We start from the raw sequence: 24,575 nt of genomic DNA, 5'->3' as shown, positions 1-24,575 counted from the left end.
TTCGAGCAATGGACTCTTTACTGGGTGGCTTCTACATCGCCTGCCGGGAATAATTAACAGCCCATTAAACCGTTTATGCTTCGCGAGGAGACGCGTGTCTCGAACGTCTGTCGTTAGAAGAATTTCGTTTCGACGTCGTAAAATTTTGATAATCGATACTTATCGTAAAATTATATCTTATAATCATTACGATGCCTTTTATCGATCGTAAATATTCGTAGGATATTTTTTCACTCGGCTACATAATATCAATGAAACGTTTAATCGAATATAAGATAGAAATTATTAGAATCTTTGATTCTGTAAGGTTTGGTTAACGAGGTTTTATTTTATTAGACGAGGAGAATGCGTAATTACAACGAAAATACGAAACGTAGATGAAAATTTGTTGTGCGATTAGAATTCGTATATTTACGTTTGAGAGCATACCGTCGCTCGAAAATGACAATACGTAGTATCGTATACGTAGCTGCAGAAAAATTGTTATACTTTCAAATAGTTAATTTTTATAGTTATTTGCATCCCTGCCATTGCATATTCTACTCGAACGAAACTTATAACTCTATCTCACTGTAGAATCAGTGGAACAGCGATTCGGTGTAGCGGGTAAGATTTCGTCATTGACGATCGTCACAAACGACGAAAAGAAATAAAATACCACCCTTCCAGTTTTATTCCAGCGTGTTGAGCGAGAAAAATTCTATACGATAGAACGGTAATTACGATTATACCGAAATACGATCTTTCGTTGTTTACTCTTTTACAAGTATACGTACCATAAAATTTCGTTCTGTGTATTTTCAAGTTGCGATTAGATGTACGGTTGAAAAATGCAAGAAGCCTAATCGAGAAATTTGAAGACGTTGTTAAAGTGAAACGAGATAGCATTCGCGTAATTAACGACACCCGGCTACGTATGGATCCGATTCTTCGTAGAAATTTTTCAATCGCGATCGAGCAAAGTAAAAGGATAAAGTGGGAAAAAGAGAGAGAATTTTATGCCCCGTAACGTGTAGTTTTATGGAATTCAAGAGAACCGTTACAGTTATCCATTACATGTAAACGATGCTTTTTACATCTAAAAAACATGCGACGGTGAGGCGTGGGGAATATCAGTATTCAACTAGGATGTATATATGTAATTAACTTTAATTATCTATTTAATGAATGGCGTGGCTAATTTAAATAATGGCACCACCATAATACAGACGCTTCCGGTTATTATAAATTTACTCGGGTTCACCCATCAGTTTACTACATCTATGAATGAAATTCTTTACGTTTAACAATTAAATAGATATGAAGATTTTAGATTTGACCAAAATAAATTCCTATACATTTCGCTCGACAAATTCAACAGAAATTTCAATCAGCTTTTATTATACGCGGTTAAGAAAATGTATACGCCGATGATCAACGTTGTACAATAAGCTTTTACGATAATTCGATATTTCTTTTCACGTGGTTGCAGGTGACGTTCGATACAAGCCGTTTGTAACCGGCGAACCAGAAATTAAGTCTGTACCTTTAGACGGAACCGAGGATTTTCTGATTCTCGCCACCGATGGATTAACGGATTACTTGGAACCGGCGGAGATATTGACTGTTCTCTACTATGAAATACAACGAAATCCGAGTGAGTACATAGTTACATGCTAACTCGTTGCATAATATAGATTCGATAGAATGTAAATAGAATCATCGTTAATTATCTTGCGGACCGTGTATTTTCTTTTAACGAGATATAGTCGATTCGAATAGGAATCAAAGATTTTATGCGTATTTTTAAGAAAAATTACAAAAGAAGCGAATCGATGTTCTTTGGTAAAAATTCGCGAATAAATAATTTCGTCTGCTTTTAATTACTTAGCGTTTAGAAAGTTAATTAGCTTCGGTCGAGTAAACGATGATTTGTATTGCGAACAGTTAATTCCATTTATTTCTGGGAGGGACAAAGTGGTAGCCTTCGTTCTCTGGAGTTTTTAAATATCGCATGATTCATACGAATGTCTGGCTGGCCTTCGTTATTAATGCATACAGGGTGTTCATTAGTACAGTTCCAGCTATGAGATTTATAAGAAAAACAGTAAAGGAAAAAGTTGTATTATTTTTCTGTACGCGCTATAGGAAGGAGTACAATTTTCTGCCGTTATTTTGACACGTTCGATTCGTTGCTGGCTCTTTCGAAGAAATTCAGAGAAAACTGCGCATTCCTGAATTCGTACAGCGTACTTGGTTATGTCCCATTAATTTTGTCGATCCGTTGCCGTGACACGGAGAAAATTTCTATATCACGAATGGAGCGATCGAAGCGAGTAATTATAAAGTCGCGATGGAACACACGCGTGCGAAATTATCGGGGCTCGTTAAATCCTTATTAATTCGATTAGATTTGACCATTGATCGAAACCGTAGAAAATACTGTGCGAAATACAGATTCGCTGATTCTTAGGCATCGATATAGACTAATATCTTTGTCTCTTTTCTAACGATTATCATTTACCATATTTTATATTTCGTATCGATGTATTCGGGGAAGAAGTTGCTTCGATCTGTTAAATAGCAAGACGATTTCGATAAAACGATATCTATCGTAAGTTGTATAAATAAATTATATATCGGAACGTGGTCTGACGCTTACTCTTACTTCTTATTCTAAGAAGCATGAATTCTTCTTGAAATCCTCGAGTATTCAGGTCGGACTAAATGTGAAACTGTAACTTTTACGAAGGATACGAAGTTTCTATTCGTAAGCGGTCTTTCGTCACACGATCAACGTAATATTAAACTTTTTCCTTTTTTTCACCACTCTTTCCTTTATCGTAACTTTTTCTTTTTCTTATCGTCTAAGAGAAATTCCATCGTATCGGATATACCGCCGTTACAGGTATCTGTTAATCGCAGTACGCTTCTTCGAAACGAGAAATATAGAAACTACGTATTATCGTATTGGAACGTTGTCATAGCAAACGATAAAAGATATTATATAACGATTGAAATAGTCTCGGTCGGGGAATCGCGGAGACCTCGATATTTGTACAATGGTGGAAGAATAGGCAAAAGATGATTATCTGATCGCACGAGAAAGTAAGGTGAATACCGCCTCGCAAAGAATTTCCCACTAAAAAAGGACGAATCTCGTAACGATTCTTATTCTTCATAAGCGGCTGCCAACAAACTGTGTCCAGTCTTTCTTCATGGCGCTGTCATGCTCTGCTTCTTGTTGCTTCAGGGACGGAGATCGGTATAAATTGCTCGCCACTTGTTTCGCGAACGTTCTTTCTTTCCGAAGAAAAAATTTCTCTGCTTTTATTCTTCGTGGGAATTTCTTGACACGAGTCCGCCGATCGTTTTCCTAAAATCGCCGGTCGTACCAAATACCAACGTTGCTTTCTACGTCGAATTTTTCTATTTGAGAAAAACATATTAAATAGAAAACATGGCGATTCCGACAGCTCGGGAAACGATACTGGAAAATCGACGATGAAACGACGAATCGTTGGTTCAACTTTGCTAACAAAGCGAAATGGAACTGGACGTCGATTTGGAGAATCTCATCGGCAAAGTTTTCCCAATTCCACGATCGGGCCGCAATTAGGCCAGTCGCTCTCGGCAAATTGCTCGCATTCCCATTGTCGAGATTCTATTCGGGAGGGTCAAGCTCCGGCACAATAGCGATTCCTAAGCCTAATTGCAGCAGCGTGTTGCGGGCACGTGGCATATGAACACATCGTTGCTCGTCGCTTCCTTCCTCGAATATTTAGCGGCGTTCCACCGACGTGTTTCGACTTGTAAGGAAAGTGTAACGCATTTAGGTCACCGATTTAGTTGAAAATTCCAGTTACGAAGATACTCTGTCGTCGCGTACCATCCATCGCGCTTTACTTTACGTTTCCAAACAACCTCTTTACCAACTTAAGCAAAGTGTTTCTTTTTTCTTTTTTTTCCTTTTTTACATTGAGATTAATAGTCAAATTATCGACCGCGAATCCGTTAACGTGTCATCTGCAACAATTACATCTACGCGTTACGCGTAAGTCGAGTCCATTGCCAGATGAAACACCGGTTGCGCTTTGACTGGTTGCAATTACTTACGCTCGAGCTGACGCTCGATCACGGAGGAGAATTTTGATCAGACATGGAACACTTACTTCTGGCTATTTCGCATTTTCTAAGATCCATTAGATGGATAAAATCGTGGTGCGTTGTATGCCAGCATGCACGTTAATCAATTAGGTAACGAAAGCGTAGTCTTTGGCGCGTGCGTGAAAGTTTCTGTCGTTAAAAACTGGCTTGATCGATCGTTTTATGCTTGAAAAATGTTACAGTTTAGCATAAATTCACGATGATACGATAAATCAAAACGGTATAATGCAAAGTATCGCCGGTCGCGTCTCGGATCAATTATATCTAAGAGTTGCATTTTCGGAGATAAGTAAAATTCGCGGATGCGAATAGAAAGCCAAATAACGTCGATATTTGATCTTTGCGCCAAAATTTTGTACGATACATTTTGTATCACACGTAAGATATATACACGTATGAGAGAGAGAGGGAGGAGGATCGTGGCCGTAGAAAAGGTCCTGATAAATTCGATCAAAGTATCTCTCGGGCTTCTTATTCGAACAAGTTGGGGTAACGAAGGAAAAACGCGGGAATGTATGGATCGGGCCTATGACTATTTCGTCGATGGGAAAAAGCAACGTTGGTGCAATCGATGCAAGGTAGGAGAACCGCATTGCAGCATCCCTGGACGAAGCATGGTGTATGATCGAGGAATGAAATAAAATTGAAAGCCGGCTCGCACGGCCGAGAGAGAAAAAGATGGAAATGTCTGAACCAACATGGCCGTTGAGTGCATCCTAACAGGAAGAGGAGTACCGTGGCATATAAAGCTTTCTCTCTTAGGGTAGAGACTCCAGATGCGAAGGGAAAAATTGTCAGATTTCCAGGTGTTCTCCTTCTTACCAAACTGTAAAATTTATACCGACAACTAGATTCATGTACTCCGACGCGATTATAAAATTAACACGGCATAGTTAATATGCCGGTATTATATTATTAAATTCAATGGTATACGTACGTACGAGTATATTCAGTATACATCAAGCGGCTTTAATATGTCTTGTTTACGTGCAACGAAAGTAGTATCTCTTTTCCACTTACCTAATTTTTTCTTTCTGTTAGGAAGAAACGAAAAGTTATGTAAAGTTATGTAAAAGTTATCGCATTGTAAAGTGGCTAATGAAATTTATAAATAATACGGCAATGGGAGCAACGTTTGAGTATAGTCAAATTCGATATGGATAAACATTTTCGTTCGAGCAGATTACCGGCATCTTTTCATTTATCCAGAAATTCACATTCTTACGAAATAATTGTGTCATTTATCGCTGTTTCTTTTCTATTTAACGAATCCACCATGTGTTATTCGTTGGTGAAAGATAGCCAAAAGAGGAAAAACAAACCAAACGTATTTCACGAAGATTATTTCCGATTTAATCGGCACGGGATTTAATGACAGAGAGGTAGAGAGGTAGAGAGAGAGAGAGAGAGAGAGAAAGTAATTAAAAAAAAATTGCCAGAAGCTTTTCAACTTGGCACGGTCTTCCTGTACTACCGAGGCTCTAGCCTGCGCCGTAGCTTAGCGACTACCTCTTCCTTCGTCCTCCGGCAAAAGAGCCGATGCCTTCAGATCCTCCGACCATTCGCTCGTTCGTCATTCGTTTGCGAAGTCGTCTGCTAGAAGACACGCCGGCAATTCTCACCTTCCTATCGGTCACGCATATTTCCTTCCGGTAATACGCGGTTGACTGTTCGCCTTTCTACCGATTTTGCCATTTCAGCGATTTTTTCGTCGCATCCTCACGATTCGCGAGGAAACTCGCGAACGAAATCCTTTCGAGTCGATAAATTATCAGTTTATCAACGTCAACAACGAGTTCTCGGTTAACAAGGTCGAGGGATAGAAGTTTTCACCTAGATGAGGCATAGAGTTTGCCCTTTAGATAGTTGTCGATTTCGTGGCTCGCTTTGGAGATCGTCTCCGTTCAAGTTGTTCGACGAATAAAACCGATTCGGACGACCGATTCGTTCGATGCTCGAATTCAGTGTTTCGTCGCGCAGTGATCTTTAGTGCTCTGACGGAAAAGAAGGAAGAGGATATATCATCGGCGTAGATCGTTGCCGACGAATCGTGCATCGCGTTGGTAAGTCTTAAGCGTGGTAGAAGCGATCGAGATTAAACGTACACTTACGGAAATTAGTTTTTCGATTTAATCGATGACACGTACGTGGTAAGAATGAAACGTTTCGTTGTGTTCTCCGCAAGTGGAACCACTGTCGCAACGAAAACGTATTTTTGTAGTACCGTTATGGCGTTTGGTCGGATGCAATAGGTAGGTAGGACGATTGTATCGAAACGCTTCCTTTTGACGTCATTTCCTTGCGCGAATAAATGCAAGCGGTTTTCGCCGAGATGTCGGGCTTTCCCCTCGTTTAATCACCGTAATTACCTAGACACGCGTTTCTGTCGACCTGAACATCAAACGGGCGGACAATTTTTTTAAATTATTTTCCAGCGATATACGCGTACAAGATTATCCGGATAAAATTATTCCTAGTGGTAGACAACGTAGTTATAAAGTTATCGGTAAAAGGAGGACGTACGATCGTTTGACCTTTTATTTATTTGATAGAATGTTACGACTCGATGTGAAACTAGGTTTTACGATCGTAATCAAATTAAATTTATCGTCGTAAGATTCTTTGGAAATCGTTCTTTCTTCGCTTTCGTATCTCGTTAATAACTTTTAAAACGCGAGGATAAGTATTCTCGAGTTTTCTTTCAGCGATCTGTCGATTTCGCAATTAATATCGATGACAGTTTGCGGACAACGTTCCTCCCCGTTTTGTATTCCACGACGATACAAAGGGCATGCAATTATGCGCTTATGCGGTCGTGACACGAATTAATTGTTTATACGGCTGTTTCGTTCCTTGTCGCTCGCATCTCGTATTGCTCTACGTAGAAAAAATACAGAATTAAATAAAGAAATCGTCGATATTTTTAGCGAGAGCCCGCCAAGAATTTCCAAGTGTTTCTCATTTTTATACGGCCGTTCGTCGAGACGGGCACAGGCTGGTTCGAAACATTTGTAAACGATCCTATGCGGAAACACGATGGGATAAGAAAAAGATCGATTATTGGTGAGGCAGATTTCAGTTCCGAGGTACGTAGTTCGTCGTTTCTCCAGTTCCCCAAAGTTAAACGAAGACAAATTTTTGGAAGACGCGATGGGTTTGCCAAAAATGGAAGTAGAAAAGCGAGAGAAACGTAAGGACGATCGTCGTCGTGCGAAATATATCTTCTCACGATGAGAATGTTGGCCGTTGATCGAAAGGAGCCCGGAAATCTCTTTTCTCCGCGAGACTCCGGTACAGTCGTCTGTGAAAACATACTTGTTGGTCACGAACCGTGCAATTATCGCTGTTGCGCCGCGCGGTACTTAGACGGCGCGTTAACAGAACTCTTTTCGATTCTATCCGCGTTGAATGGCTCTCCTCTTTTTGTCGTTACCTTTCTGAAAATTCTTTCCAACTGTTCTTTCGTTTTACTTTTCAAGCCAGATATCTCTGCGAGATTGTAGAAAACATCGATTTTTATACGACGCGAAAGCTTTATCAACAAGTTTCGTTCGTCCGCTTTTTACAAAAGATCGGCAGCAGCGCGTAATCGCTTTGGTATTTTGAAACGAGCGACCGTCGCGGGATAAAAATTCGCGGAGGAAAGAGAACACCGGCTCGTAACGAGATATAAAAGTAGCAAACACGGCCACTTTAACCAGACTTACGTTTCTTCCGCTTCTTTGTTACGTCGTTTATTTTTTAATATACCAGGAGCCACAGAAGCAGCAGTGGCAAAAGCAGAGCCGAGCGGCATCGGCGGCTTCTCCCTGCTTCCCCGCTTTCCCTACGTTAATCCACCGCCGGCCCTTTCTCTCCGTTTCCCCTTCCCCTTCCATAAATATGCAGATGACTTTTAATTAGACGCACTCGGAATTCACTGCACGCTCATCCACTTGCAGCTGCACTTTAGACGTCGGTGTCACTCGGATCCTGTTTTTCTTGTTTCCATTACGCGGATATTAAAGCATCCACGCGAGTCTGGGCGGAGGAGGACTCGCTCCGCGAAATCTGCCAGCTGTTTTCTATGCATTTTCTCGAATTCGCGCGTTACGTTACTCGTTTCGCCATATACTTTGACAGTTACGTTATAACGATGCTCCATAAGTGACATTTTATAGTAAAGTTATAGCAAGTAATAACAGAAATTTCCTTCTATCCGAAGGATCATCGATCGCATCTCCGTGTCGTTTATATTGTATGCGATAGGTTTCCTCGGTTTTATACGGCTTTCGTGTACAGATGATACGTGGGATGTTAGTTTCTAGCATTTCTCCTTCGTTCGTATAAATGTTAGATTCGCGGAAACGATAGAGCAACGAAGAAGATGGATTCTTTAATTTTCTATGATTTTATAATAGCACGATTTATATTTAATAATATAATAGCTGAAGATCGTCGTGTTTACTACGCTGTCGCGTAGACCGTAGATAGTGTAGATTTTCAGAAACAAGTTTCAATAACGTTCAAAGATAACGTTCATAATTTGAAAGAAAGAAAGGCCGATAAAAGAGGAATTCGGAAACTCCGTAGGAAAAGTAGTTGATCCGTGTGTAATGTCCAACATGGGCCGGAGTAAATGTACGCATGCGGCATCCGCCGGATATCCGCGGTTCTTGCAAACTATTATTTACGCTGCTTGGAGGAGCCTCTTGTTCACCTCGACTTTACTCACAGCCTCGCCTACGTTGTTAACAGTGTTATTAAATCTTCTCTCCGTGGAAGTAAGTCGATAGTAGGGGTTTTAAACTTTTAACACGACGACGACGATGCGTTTGTTCCGGAAATCTTGCGCCTAAGATATCCTTCGTAGCCGAAAGGAAATCTGCTAACGTAAGTTTACGAAAGACGCGGATACGTACATATCGAAGAAAAAAAAAAGAAACAGCGAGAAAGATGACGGGCAAGGGGAAAGAGACGAATTTTCAAATGACGTAGAGCCAGCATCGAATCTTCTTTCGTATCACGCGAAGGATCGGTCTGAAAGATTCTCCTAAAAAGGAGAGATAATCCCGGGGAAAAAACGGCTCGATTGCATAACTGTAGCGGGTATAGGAGTGCTACTTACGATGATTCTTGGTCGACTGTGGCGACACACGACGAGCAGGATAAGCGCGGAGCCGCATGGCAACAGCGGAACCGTGTTAAAATATCGCAATAAGGCATTAAACAAAGGAATCCGGGAGGAGCTGAACCAAGACCGCGGTTACTGAAGCGAAACGGCTCGAGTGTTTCTTCGTCTTGAAAGGACTCTTCGTCGAGTCTTCCATTCGCAACACGCTTCTTCCTTGCTCCTTTTATCGCTGATTTTCAGCAATACCCGTGCTGGCTCGTTCCTTCGTTTCGAGCCTAGTCTTTCGAGAATCGAGACCTACGGCGGATCTGTTTTCTCGATAAAAGCGTCGACGTGCCATGCGTAACGATTACTCGTACGGTACGTTTATCATCGTTAACTTCTTGTTCCACTAAGCGGGTCATATCGAACGAAATCGAATAGAAGTACAGTTTTGTTTATGGTAGGCGGTTATAGTACCATGGTACCGTGGATAGATGGTGTCGTTATCGTTATTCGTTTTTTCCAAAAACCAGGTGAAAGTTTTCTTATGAATTTTCCAGCTTCGACGTTCGGTTGAAATAGCGTTTTAATGTTCCGAACGTACGTTTAACGTCGTTCGAACACTTGTACCGCCTTTTCTTCCAATCTCTCGATTACGTACGATTATTACGTAAAGTTTTTAATTCACTCGAGCGCCGTACTTGAATCTTCGACAGCAACGACGGATATTTCGAAAGAGGGTGTGGCCGAGAGTATCGTGCTTGCTCAACTCGTGCTTTCTCGAGCCGTGCTTCGTCGCGAGGGGTCAAAAATTCTATTTGGTAACGAAAGTTCAACTCGTTCAAACGACTAAGGGAAATATGCGATATCCTAATGGTTAACGTTGGATAGTTGAGAATAAAAGTAAACTTGGAAGATGAAAATACGACGGGATTGCTTTTCGGGGAAAAGGATAATCGAAATGATCGAAATATCCATTGTCAGAAAAAATCGAAAAACGGTATGTCGAGTCGCGCGAGGTTGGAAGATCACTGGAGATCGCTGGATCTCGCATCAGCTATGAGAACCACTTGTCCGCACTCGTCTGCCAGCGTACAGACTGAAGTAACCTAACCGCAAACCCGGTGAATCACCCGAAGGACGCTTTCCCCTCGTCTCCTCCTCGTCCATCTCGCTGCTTTTTATTTTCCCGCTCATCCATCGGCCGTGATTCAGGATGGTTTAATCGATTTAATCCTGCAGCGTCGCGATAACCCCCGGAAAACACGAATACCGCGTCGACTTACTTTCCATTTCGATTATCTTTGCTTCTTTCCACGATCGAACAGCCCCCGGAAAAAATCCAGACTAATCCTGATCAGAGAATCCCTGCGGAGTCATCGATGAATGTAAGCGTCTGAGATAGCGAGCTCGTGCCAAGTTCCCCGTCTCACGGTTTCGTAATCCCAAGTTCCAGCTTCTTCTTCTTCTTCTTTTATCCAAACTTTCATGCAAACTTATCTATTTTTCAAACACTCCCCTACCTTCGACATACTCGTAAGTATTTTTATCCGGTACTTTTTCTCACTTCCTCGAATCGATAACTTTTATATATGGGATTTTCGATACATGGGATATTGTGTTCGGAAAGTACCTAGCTCTTAGCTCTCTAGTTTATTTTTATTTACGTTTCTCCGTTTCCAACTTTACGATCACTTCCATCTAATCTCGATAAGATGCAGCGATATTTACCGTGTTTTTTGTTCGCTTCGTCGTCCGCGATACAGCCCTTACGATGCTCGTGAACCGATACGTTACGAACGTATTTCTAAATTATCCTTCGATCGCGCCTAATAACGTTCGCGACGAACGAGCAACGACTGTTACTTCTCAAGTTGGCTGTGCTCCCAAGTGAAAAGGAATTGTACGACCCCGAAATCTGCGACCTTGACAGTACAACCTTGATCATTCGAGTTTTAAACGTACATCCTTTTGTTCGTATAATCTGTTTTCGTATTTTTTCTATGCCCTGCGATAGCGATCTAGGGACATTTACGATAAATACGAAACGTCGCTCTTTACGTTCAAATATATCGAACGTTAACGTTGAGAACATTTGTGGCGCAAGTGGCGGTCAAAAGATAAAGAGATATCGATAGAAATTTCTTTCTTTCTTTTTTTTTTTTTTTCTTTTCGAGAACTTGGGAACGAAAATATCACGTTATAAAAAGTTAAGAAAAAGATTTGCCGAACCACTGCGTGCCTCTGAGGAATTTATTCTTCGCATTTTTACCTTTTCCTCGTTAATTACTCTTTGCTCGTTAGTCATTCAATTCTGCACCGACTCTAGAGTAAATTTGTAATTATCGTGCCACACATATAGCTAACTGGATATTCAACTCGTAACGTCAGAGTTTTTGTTTATATCCTTCGTAGGTAAATAAGGTTATTTCACGCATACACACACATATACATTATTTTTCGTGTCTATAGTATCTGGTTTATGGAAAACATGCGCTCGTATCATTTTTTTCGCTAAAGTGAATTATATATTCGCGATTACGTATATCAAGATATGCTTACGGACAAAATGCTTCGCATTCGTTTCCTTTATTCGCCGATACCGTTAAGTATTTGCTACGAAATGATGGCGTGGCTTGGTGCAGCGTGGAAACGAAAGCGGTCTCGCAATATCCTCTCCGTTTCTAATTGGACCGGCGCAGCGGCGTGTTTCCTTTGTAATTTTCCACCGGTGCAAGGTGACTCAGGAAATTGTCAACGATGAAAATCCTGTTCGATTGGAGAAACCTGTCTCGATTTTAGGTCACTGTTTTCATTTGTCGACCGATTACATTCGTTCGTTGTTGATCTCATATCGATGTGCGACGTGCCCCGCACAATTGGGACAACCTATAAAACGATTAAAAAGGGGAAGAAACGTCATAAGATAAAACGAAACGACACAGGATCGAACACAAACTGGAAATTCGTAAAATTCGCTCTGCTATACTTTTCGTGTCTTAGTATTTGTGTAGCGGCGAGTTGCAAATTATTATGCTACGATAAATACAATAATCGACGATAATAGTAGATTATTGCTTGAATTATTCTTTCAAAGTGCAAAGATTCTTATCAACGTTACAGTGGTGTCGTATCGATTTAAAAACGAATTGAAAGAAAATCGGGGAACAGAGTGGAAATGTGGTATATAGAAAAGCGCGTTTCCACGTAGCTTTTTGCGTTTATGACGCCAGCCAGTTCCAATTTTAGCGGCCATGCGAACACGTATACACGCTCGCATCTGACTCACGGTGACATTCCTTGCATCGCTTGCCGGATGAATTTCATTTTTGCTCGCGAAAAACGAACGAGACGCGGTTCCTAGAGATACGTTCGCTACGTTCGCGATGCTTCTGTTGGTAGAATCTCCCGTGGATAAAGACAACGTGGAACCACAAAATTCTTCTGCAAATAGACCTTTAAACAGGCTGTGTTTTCTCCCTAACTATGTACCCGATCTGTATCGTTATTTTTCGTTCGACAACGTCGGTTTGCACTTTGGACAGTTCGGATGTTTTTCATTCGTAATCGCATTATGAATTTTCATGCAATTATACCAGCTTTACGAGTAAAATTAACGAAACGCGCTCTTCCAACAGTAGTTTCTAATATCGAAACGAGGTTCTTTCTGTTGCCGAGTGCGAACGTAAATTTGAAGAGCTTCTTTCGGGGATGTTTGGGCAACGAATAACTCGTAGCATCGACGGTTAGCAGAGTACGTACGACTTCCTTGTACCTTTTTGGTGCCGAAAATACAGGCGCCGGCACAGACACGGATTCCCCCTTGACCATTTCGTTCACCGTTTGAACGATTTTAACAGCTGACAGGCATTTCTCATCGAGGAAGTGCCGGGTCATCGACCCTACACGCGTTTTCCTACCGATCTGTCGGTGAAGCGAATTCAACCGGAGATACGTTCCAGGTATCGTTAAATCGCTTCTTCGAAGATTAAACCCAACTCGGCTTCGGTTTGGAGCTTCGGGGGACAGGTGAAAGTGGTCGTGCTTCGCGATTGTTCTTAATGATATTTCTTCTTCTTGCCATACGTTGCCAGAAGAATACGAGTGAAATTCTCATCGTTCGTATCACAGGCGAACGAACGATAAAAAATATGCACGTACCTCGAGTCGGTTGAATCTCGCAGCATAGATATGCAGAAATGAAATTGCCTTACGAGTAAAGAGGCGATGCAGCTGACAGGAGCCGATTCCTCGAATTTAATCACGTTGGTTCTCTCCTTTGCTATGTATTTCCACAGCTGCGCAAATTAGATACGATAATGCTAGGAAGCGAACAAAGCGTTCTGTTTAGAGATCGGGAAAATCTGTCCAGGGAAACGTCCTCCAATGTATTAACCAGATGTCGAGGGGAACCTACCGCAACGTGGAATGCTAGGAAATAACTTGGATTTTAGCCAAACATCGTTACCAATTTTCTCACCAACGTGTCTAACTCGGCTTAAGATATGGGCTCTTTTAAAAAGCTGTAACAATAACGGATCCAGGTTCAACGCGCCTGGAAATGTGGCATCACTGACATATTCACACGTTGTAACATTCGAATCGTCCTATGATCGATTCGAGCAATTATCTAATTCGATAAATTTGTTGAGAACATTCGGCAAAAATTCCATTCTTACCGCTATATCCTTAATTCCCTAAATTCGACCAGCGAGATACGAGAAATTACTAATAGTATACGTGCTAACAGTAGCTTACTTTGTTACTTCTTACGGTGACTTATCTCAACGTATCGTTTCACGTTCCGTGGACCAACTGGTTCTTTCAGTCTTTCAAGGAACCTACAAATATTCAGCCTTCTTACCGATACCTGTCCGCTGTATAGTACAATCGCTTGTCGAGTCACACTCTGTTTCAAACTTTTGTCGATGAGAACGAAATCCAAGAGCCAAATTACCTGTCAATTAATTGTATCACCGATAGAAGTAATTACAGCGTTAGCGATATTATCGATATTAATGTCAACGTTGGCTCGTATTTCAAAGGTTTCTGAGAATTAGAGTAGGTGGAAGATTCTTAAGTACGATAGAACGTCGGTTCATGAGATACGTATATATAGACATTAGGTTGTACATACACAGGTCTGTCACAGGAAGGAGGAAAGCGATTAATTTCATGCGGTAGGTGTATCTCGTCGACAGTTCCGTAAACGTTAATCGGTTGATGGCAAAATTGCACCAGTGTCACGTCCTGAATGTATAAAACTAGTAAAATTACGTGTACCCGAATGACTCAGTGTATTAGCATAGTGCGTTATTACGTGTTACGTCATTCGTAAGAATAATCAACGAGAGCGACGAATCTATTTCCCCGTACTCTATCTTTTGCCGATCTTTTATTTCGGCAGGACTACCGTATATTTAATTTTACTAAGTTCTATGAACGATAAAAAATTAATCAAGTAAAGTAAAACTACACGCTTTCTACTTATCGCAATTGCGAGTGCTAAGGTAACACGATCGAAAGCTAGTTAGTTTGAAAGATATTTTAGCTTAAACTTTGTGCAATATTTCGAATCATTCGTCTTTCTTCTTTGGCATTTTTCTGCAACCGCATTGGTAATAACGGAGTCATAACGCGAAACAATTGCGTGGACCACCCTGCATACGTACGTATATATACATACATACTATGTGTATGGCTTCGGCAACTGTCACAAGAACGATAATATATCATCGTCTTTTACGTTTTTTATTACTTTCCGACTGACCCGAAATTATTCGAAATCTATCTCAACGGCGATATAAACTTTTGTCGTGACCATTTTTAGCGACCATCGTACCTTTTTAACTCTTTATCTTGTCGTACGCGATGTCTCCGTTGTTTCCCAATGTCTTTCTTTCTTCTCTTGGAAAAAGCGTTAGGGACTAGTAACGGGAAAATTCATAGGAATACCGTATGTCGTTATTAACTATTCACTTTGTAATACTTTATGGTATTAGTTGGTAATATCGCGTACGATCGAGTAATATTTTTCTTGCCTCGTTTTCGAAAGTACATTCCTGTCTTACCGCGGTCTAATAATTTTCTGTCTCTTCTTCCTTAGTTTCTTCTTGAAGTTTCAAGTTATTTTGAGTTAAGGAGGGGTCGGTAAGGAAACTAAAGAGTTAAGGGGCAACCACTAAAATAGAGAAGTCACATCTGGTCGCGACGAACGCGACGCCTTTGGAAATATTCGTTTTCTAAAAATATTTGTAAGAACTCGGAGAAATGTAATATGGCGGACGTTTAACGCCCGCCGGCTTATGGAAATATTTTCAAATTTCTCTAAGAAGAACGATATCGTAGGGCGATGCTATTGTTCGCAAAATAAAACCGGTTTCGCGATGGCCATGGTAAGCTTAACGACGATAAGAATAGAATTTCTCGGCCGATGCCTGCCACTGCTATTCTCACCACTATTCCCTCGAACAGCTCTTCCTTAAACACACGACCTTTCACTCGCTCTTCGCGATCGCAACAATAATGCCAGCTACACTTGCCACGGATTCCGATCATTTAGATTGCTCAACCCCTTTGATCTTTGCCAGTTTCACGCGGTGCATGGAACCAATCTTATTCCTCGACTATGGCGAAAGGCCACCCGCCTCGGTGATGCTGGATATTATCGTAAAAATCTCGATTTTCTGGGAATTGACTGCGTTGCCACGCCTACGCGTTGCACTCATCGCATCGGTGGCTTTCTTCAAAGTCCAGGAAGAATTATCGACGCAACAGGTTCCGTTAGATCACCATCGACGATGTCAGGCAAGCATTGTAGCTATTGTGGTATTATAGGTACGACATTATAGGAGAACGTATAAAGCTATGTACGGACAGTGTGGGCTGACCGGCGAGGCTGCCTCGGCCGATAGCTGCGAGACAGCGAGAGCTCGTCTCGTGCCGTAACGTAGAGTAGAGTACGCCGGGCAAACGAACGAGGCAGAGCGAGGCGCGGTTAAATATACGCGTTTACAAGTTATTTCAATGTGCATCCAAACGAACGAAGCGGCTAAAGAGCTGCGAGGCACCTTTGATCTCGTCTAGAAATCGACGATCGTTGACACGCCTCGAGGCGGTCTCGCCGCGAGGCAGATACCTATACACCTCGCGAGGCAACCCCGCGGGTGTCAGCCTCTCATCGTCTCTGTACTATACGTAGCTGAACGTTGCGTTCGGTTTCCAGTTTTAAAAAAGAGTCGCAAAATAAAGAGGATTAAAATTTGCGACGGATAAAAGCTCGTTACCTTACGAACTTGTTTATCGATTCCCTTAAATCTCATGGAATCATTAAAAACTTGGTGTGAAACGATTAAACGCCATAACGCTCGTTTTCATTGTACTCGGCTCGATGTTCAGTACGTAGCAGCTTTTTGGAAAGTTGAAAATTTACGTCGAAAGTAATCGCGTATAATGAAAACAAAAAGAAATGAAATGTGACAGTAATGTAATGAAACGGATAATTTATCACCGTTGTTGACGTCGAAGTTAAACGTGTCACGGCACGCAGGAATAATTTAGCAAACGTAATTAGTCAGGCGATCGTAACGTTCAAATGAAATACCAAGGGTGTGTCTGCTATTTCACGATGTTCTGCACGCTTTTCGCGCAGCGCGATGGAACGATCGCGGGATTTTAGTACAAAAATATAAAATTTACTCGACGCTTAATATTTAATTTAATAGACCAAGTGGCGAAGAACGAGTCATAATCCTGCAAATACGCTTATATATCGTCAACGATATGTTGGCAATACTTTTAGTTCACGATATGTTATGATAGTTTTAAATACATAAACGAAACGCTGAAGTTACGGGTAAAAAACAATGACGGTATACGCGTAATTAGGTGTTTTATTCCTTTTACAAAAAGTCCAAAATGAGTTATTTTACGAAAGATTCAGCATCTTGTAAACGATTATTAAAACGTACCGGTTCAACTATATAATTCGGAATAAAGACAAACGAGTTCAATTTACGATAAGATTGAATAGGTCGTGTCTGGAAGTTACGTGGCTTGTATTTACCGAATCGTTATCGCAAACGTGCACTTCGGGCTATGCTGCTGGTCAATTTTGTTGTATTATCGTAGAAACGGTCCGAATCGAAACCTATTGAGATAACGATCTGTTGCGTGCTTTCCGAGATACTGATACGTTCTACTGTTCGATCTGTAATGGGTTTCGCTTCACTGGCAACAAGTACCAATGACTCACTCGTGTAATTTGATGAATTACGACTGTAGACATCGATTAACGACCACGAGGTCCATCTTTTCTTCTGAATTCGTCAAATTGGTATTTACGGTCGAAGCCTGTTATTTTGCTCCTATCGAACGAACCACACCATTTAGACGTATAGAGTTACTCCTTTTAGTCGAACACTGTGTGAAACGTGACACGATATTTTTAAGCACAGTGAAAGAAGTATTCTGCGCTCGTCGATAGATTATTCGAAGATAAAAAGAAAAGGAAGACTAACGATAGAAAAGACTAAAGGATAAAAAAGGAAGATTCAAATGATTTATTACTTTCTTGAACTAATTTACGTAGAAACGGCAGGCTGATGAAAAGTTTCAAATTAGATCGACAGAACTGCAATTCATCTGCCTCGTATTTTCTGGCTTGCCGCGTTTCTAGCCAATTTAACGGCCGCGATGTTGCTGTAATTTTCTTCTTCTTTTTCTTCTCTCTCTCTCTCTCTCTCTCTCTCTCTCTCTCTCTCTCTCTCTCTCTCTCTCTCTCTCTCTCTCTCCTTTTTCTTTCTCGCCGCGTGTCGGCAAAGAATTCGAAAACGGCGGCGCATTCATGGCCGAGTGAGTAAGCTTGTCCGAGTTTGGATGCCTTTCTCTGTACTCTGTCCAGTTTCCTATTTGCCGATGCACACGTAACGATAAAAGATCTTTATGCATGTTGAATGCTTGCAAGCAACGAAATGTCAAACTCGGTAAAAATGATACTACCTACTTGGTAACCAGATGAATACGAATCTAAATATATCGAAAGGTTCTATATCGCTAGATATTATTGGTAGGTATTGGTCGTAATAAAGTATTTTTACGTAATAAGGCAAGGCTTACGAATCTACCAAAGTTACTGTTTACCGATACAGAAAAATAAACTACAGAGAAAACAGCGAAAATAGGATCACGGTTAGAGATTTCATTTGATTCTATTCCTCGAAACGTTTCTTTATCTGTACTGTTAAGTAATAATCTTGATAACCAATTATATATATACGTTTACACCATCTAACCAATTACATATACGTTGCGTATACAAATAATAAATATCGCATAACGGAACGTCGTTTTCTTTCTAAAGGTATGAATGAATCGGTTAATTTCGTGCGCTCTATCTTGATTCGTGATCCTTACTTTCAATTTGCTAAGATATAATATACGCATCTACGTATAACATCGAAATAAGAAATTTCGCTATGTGCGTATTGTTGCAACTAATAAAATAAACGAAACGATAAAGCATCGGTGCTCGACTACTCGAAGCGAGTGCCTACTTACCGTCGATCAGGACTAATTAAACGATATAGAGATATGCGATACAGATGCGTTAATCTGAAGTTAGCTCGCCGGTAAGTAGACAGGCGTAACACGAAGTTTCTCTCGCGCGGGTTGTTAGAATTGTAAAAGGATGCTTTCGCGAGGGAAAGCATACCTTTTTTTCTCGAGAAGCACGCTTTCCTGAAGGTGTGCTCGGTACGCGGCGAGCTGTGGAAGAAGCAACAGGGGAGGCCGGTAATCGCGCGTTTTCGCGTTATCTATGTGCGCCAGGTTCTCTTACGAGCGTGATTCATTCTCGGGGAATGTGATGTGGCAATGTACGCAGAGCGGAGGGCGGGGGAGGGCTGGTGGGGGAGGGGGGTCAAACTGTTAGAAGACGACACGAAGCGGTGGAAGTCGCGAGAGTAACGGAGAACACGAAAAGATGCGATCGACGTGTGGTGTCTGCACGCTTCGTCGATTCCCTTCGAGCGTTTCCACCTCGAGAAGAAGTCGTCCGGATGTTACGTCACGTTTGACCCGCTCAGCTCGTTGCTTCGGCTCTGAGAGCGGTAGAGTGGCCCACACCGATCCTTTTCGCGGCTCTTACTCGTGGAAGCTGCGTTTCTCCTTTCCTCCTCCGTCTCCTCTACGTTTTACTTATTATCCGCGCTTCGTTTCATCCTTTCCTCGGTCTTCCAATATTTATAGACTGATCGTTTGTCTTTCAACGAGCAAATTCATTTTCGATAAGAGAATTTGACTTTTCTCGCCATATGGTGAATGGTGTTTCAGAATTTTGTTAACCAAACTCGATCGATTTATTCCAATGGAAGTAAAAGTGAGAGAAACACGCGCGTATCAACGTATCGGCGTATATTACATGTTTTCGTTAGAAAATCGTGCGAAGAAAAAATGGGATCCTGAAATTTGACAATGAAATTCCTCGCGGATATTATCCTATTTCGGGCGGTAAATTACGCGAATGGATAAAAAATGAAAGTAGTTTCTTAATCGGTAGTTATGATTCATCGCGTTTACAATGGCCCGTAAAAAGAGTGTGAAATTTTAAACTGTCCTTGGATCAGCCTTTTGTTCTTTGTCCTTGATCGTTTTATTTAACCAACGTTAACGTGCAGCTTTCGATCGATTTTCAGAAGGAATAAATTTATCGCAATAAACGACAACGAATCGTTCAACGTTGACGTTTCACTCGATCCCTGTGGTTTCTCTGCGCGCGTTTCGATGATAGAAATACCTAGCTGCTACTCTCCTAAGCTATTCTCTCTATCTGTAAGATAAAAATTAAAACGTTAAAGCGTTACACTGATTAAAACTATTAGTTCGAGTTAGTACTTAAGTGCATGATGGTATATATACGGTTAAAGAGGGAAAGGCTAATCGATTTAAGTTTCACGCGAGCGAGAAACTATCCAGATAACGTTGTTTCTTAGACCAACAGTTTCGAATCACGTTTAGTCCCCTAACCTCCGAACCGTTTCTTCTATTGTGATTGTTAGATAGGACGCTTACTCGTTAGCGCCCTTTGTTTGTTTGACCTAACAGTCGATAAAAGCTCGCGTTCTAATTCCAATGGGCGTGTTTAATCGTCGAGTCCGAATGCTACGAAACGAAATCGTATCGTATTATCCGATTCTATGAATCGTCGAAAAAAAAGAAATAGTCGAACAAAGGAGATCGAAGATTTGCATTTGAACGATATACACGCGAGAAGAGGTCGTATCGGCGAACAGAAAGATGCAATTGCGGATCCTTGGTAATCTCGTACTCTGTTAATCCGACCGTAAGAACATTGGAAATGGCGATCGCAAAATTTTACAGAGCTTATCGTCCTGGATGACGTGTCTCGTACTCGTGTATGGCTGTCCATACATATGTAAATAGATACGGAATAAACGGAACGTTATAATAACAATGAGCAATAAAGAGAGAGAGAGAGAAGGTGGGGGAGGGGAGGGGGGCAAAAATAGCAGGGTCTGGTAAATGTGTATAGCGAAAGACAAAGGGGGGCAGTGTGACGCATGGTTTGCGGCACGAGGGAACACTACTATTTCCCCTAACGCGTCGAGAATGTCGAACGCTAATCCACTAACAGCGGATGGACGAAAGTCGCCTGAATATCGCGCATATCAATATGCACGAGCTACGCTAGTCACCCGAGTACGTGGGCTTCTTCTGTTCCGGTCGTCTTCTGCCCCACAAGTCGACTTTCCGACGTTCGCGTACTCTCCGTGTCCTTCAAAATTCAAATTCCGAATAATCCATATCGTTTATGTTGGAAATTCTAATCCAAGTGGAAAGAAGGTATGCGATAATGTTTCGAGTAAATGTCTTTCAAGGGTTCGCGTATCGTACATATAGTTTTATGTACGTATGTACTCCTCACATGGTTGACCGTTGTATCCTTAGGGTAGAAACAAAAATATTTTGGCAACTTTTTGCTCAACCGTTTTAACGGAAAGAATTATTCGAAAGAATAACGTTAAAATTTAACGAACCATATGGAACCCAATCCTTACGTGGAAATAGAATTGTGGCCCTCCATACTATAATACGAGTAACGCGCATATTGGCAAACATCTTTCGCGTCTCTACAATTTCTCTTTCAAAGTAGAAATCGGTATTTTCAGAAAATAATACGGTTGAAAAGGCGTATCACGGTACTTATCGAACAGATGAAAATTCGGAGATTTTTCGAAAAGTTAAAAAATTTAGTTTAAAGATTGGAAGATCGAACGACTTCGCGGATCCTGGCACGCTACGTACCAGATCGGTATCTTCGCAAGCGAGAGCGTCAGACGGCAAGCATGTTGGCCGGAGGAGACGAGGGGGTTTTCCGTGCGATGACCGAGACCGAAGGGTGGGGGTTGCGAAAGGACCAATCAAGCCTTGAGCCTGACGAGGGTGGCGTGAGTCATCGGCAACGGTCTGGTGGCGACATCCGGTGGTCGGCAGTCTGCCAGTCGGTCGCGAAACGCCACGCCCGCTGTTTCAAATCTGCGAGAAAATTCCTTTCTTGTCTGTGTGTACTTTGATACACGGTACCCTCGTACGGATCGTCTTGTGAACGCGAGGGAAACCGGCCGGAGTCTGCGCACCCGAACGAACAAATCAGCGGTCACAAGAATAATTTTTCCAGTTGATCGGAAGCCGACTCCTCGTCGAGTGGTGTTCTGTGGCGGCTACTTGCTCGAGCCCTCGTTTCCCTGTGCCGACATATATATATAATATACAGTGAGTTTATGTATTTGTATCGAACAAGTTTATCGTTTACGAAAAGAAATTTCGCGATGTGTGTGGCTCGAGAAATCTAGTGTTATTCGGAGCGGAATCTCGAGCCGGTGTCCTCAGGCTCAGGAACCACAGTGGAACTACGTTATCGCAATGAAATCTTACTTAGTGCCCAATTAGCTTTCGGATGTTAGGTTGCCCCGTTTTCACCTCGTGCCGTTGCAACAGTTCAACCGCTTCGGTCTCATTTACTAGACCGCGGATGTCTCTGCATTCGCAATACGTTAAGATATGTCAAATATGAAAATGTAATATGTAAACAATGCAGGAATACACCAAAATATACAAACAATATACGAAATATGCAACAAGTGTATCGAAAATACTATAAGCTACGAGTCTTGTTTCAAGCGTTAACCTTCGTTAATTAATTACTTCTATCGGCTAAAATAAATGTATAATTTACATATATTTATAGTTCAACGTTGCATGATAATAATAGGGTTCACATCCACAGTCTACTTATTACCTTGATACGTATAAACAAATGTATCGCGCGGAGTATCGTTTAAAATTAAAAAGTATGTTTTAACAAAATAATTAGATAAGCATGAAACAACGTACTTATGTACTATATTCGGGATCATCTCGATCCTGTCCCGATGCCACTGGACGATCCGAACGTTAAATAAACTCTTGCTGATTAAATTAATACTTATCTGAACGTATTAATACCAGTACGATCTTCTGTTTTCCGAATTTCAATTATAAATCTCGAAAAGATTTTTCTGCAAACCTTTGAGATCGAAATGAATTCGAAATGAACCGTTTGTTCGTGTTCTCGTTTTTATAACCACGTCCTCGTCATTAGCAAAAATATGTGAAAACTAAAATACGAGGAGCGGCATCGCGATTAACAAGCGAATATTCTGGAGATTATTACGTGATTTAATTCCAATTGCTCGTTTAGGGTTAGCGAAGGTTACAGTTATAACAAGTAAAATAATACGTGATAAGTCGATCAAGGTATGAAGTTTTTGCAAGATACGTTTACCGGGTTTGTATAAACACGTGTATAAACTAACGACGTCTCGCGATGCATAAGTAGAGTTGCGAAAGTCGATGATAGCGTCTTATGAAACATTTACGAAATTCGCGGCTTAATTCGCTCGAGACGGGATCAGCGTGCAACAGGAAGTAAAATCGACACTGCGAAGGTGGCCGCGAATTTTCCTCGGTCGGTAACTCTAGGTGTATACTCCGCAGACCACAGGGCGATAATAGACGTCGTGCTTAATTGCATTTTATGCTGTCGTAAAATACTACGATACGTGAAAGCGGAGCAAATGCGGTAAGCCGCAGGTCTCTGTAACGTAACACCACCGTGTACCGGGACCGAAGCTGAGACAAAAATTTGACCGCTGCGCCACACCGCCACGCTATACCGCGTTCTTTTAAAAAACCGATCGCAGACTTTCAGTTCTCGAAGTACGATGGCTCTGTGTCTCGAGGGGAACGTTTCGATGTAAAAATTGCCGATATCGCGAATCGTATTCTGTCGATTAATATTCCTGCGCTTTTATTCACCGAAATAGTTTTTGAGGAGAATTCACGCGAAAATTGTCCGACTCGTTCGATAAAAAAAAAAAAAAAAAGAAAAGAAAAGAAAAGACGCTACAAATTTAGATTACGAAGGACCCAGGAATTTCACGAGACGAGAACGAACGAGAGAACGTTTGACCCGACTTTATTGCCGGAATTAACAGGAAAGCGTAACACAACGCCGCATCGCATTCCGGCCGCGACTAACAGGAAAGAAAACGGGTCCGCGCATTTTTATGAAAATGCATGCACGTAGCGCGGCTTTGCGGCATATAGCAACCACGAGGAGATGCAAGTTTTTTATTTCATTCGTTAAAACAACTTTTTTCTTTTCGATACAGCCAACAACTTCATTTCTAACATTAAAACGTTACATGCAACTAGACTGCCATATTTATGGGATTTATATTTTATCTCTTGTCTGGTTTCCCTTTCGTATGGTAAACAGTACGTATAGACGATATTCTATTATAGACTCCCGAAACCTAAAAAGATAAGAATTTCCACGTAGCTGCTACTTATTCGATTCGTTGACCGTTCTCTCTTCTTTAAACTACTTTCTATTTCACGCTGATTTTCTAAACGATGAATTTTTCTTCCTTATGCGCCGACGATATGCAGACGAATAATACGGAATAGATGGTTGGACGTTTACGTGGAAAAATAAGTCTTTCGATTGAGATCCGATTCTTAAGAAGATCGAGGTTAAAACCTTGTCGAGACCTCGTCACTCGCTGATTCCCGATTGGATACGAGTGACATGATTATTTCGCTTGTCTTTTATGGATTTGCGGTGTATTTGATATGGAATCAAAGAAATCGACGATTCTGTAAAGTCATCGAATTATCGTATATCGGGATGGAATCGCGGTGTTTTAAAACAGCGATTCGAAGCATACGAAGCGTTCAGCGTGACGATAATCAATTTGCTCGCAATGTGTCA

The 24,575-nt window shown here is 41.4% G+C and overlaps 1 protein-coding gene across 1 annotated transcript in view; it reads left to right on the top strand.

The window, feature by feature from the left end:
- LOC126920256 (repetitive organellar protein-like) overlaps positions 1–24,575 on the top strand; it is a 60,862-nt gene that overhangs the window by 10,120 nt on the left and 26,167 nt on the right. The window contains exon 7 of the mRNA XM_050730348.1: positions 1,472–1,636. Within this exon, the coding sequence (XP_050586305.1) occupies positions 1,472–1,636 (165 nt within the window). The remainder of the gene's footprint in view (positions 1–1,471; positions 1,637–24,575) is intronic.

Source organism: Bombus affinis, chromosome 9 (genome assembly GCF_024516045.1).
Source record: "Bombus affinis isolate iyBomAffi1 chromosome 9, iyBomAffi1.2, whole genome shotgun sequence".
NCBI classification, from domain to species: domain Eukaryota; kingdom Metazoa; phylum Arthropoda; class Insecta; order Hymenoptera; family Apidae; genus Bombus; species Bombus affinis.
The sequence above is the reverse complement of the archived record's forward strand: the minus strand, read 5'-3'. Positions and strand labels throughout refer to the sequence as shown.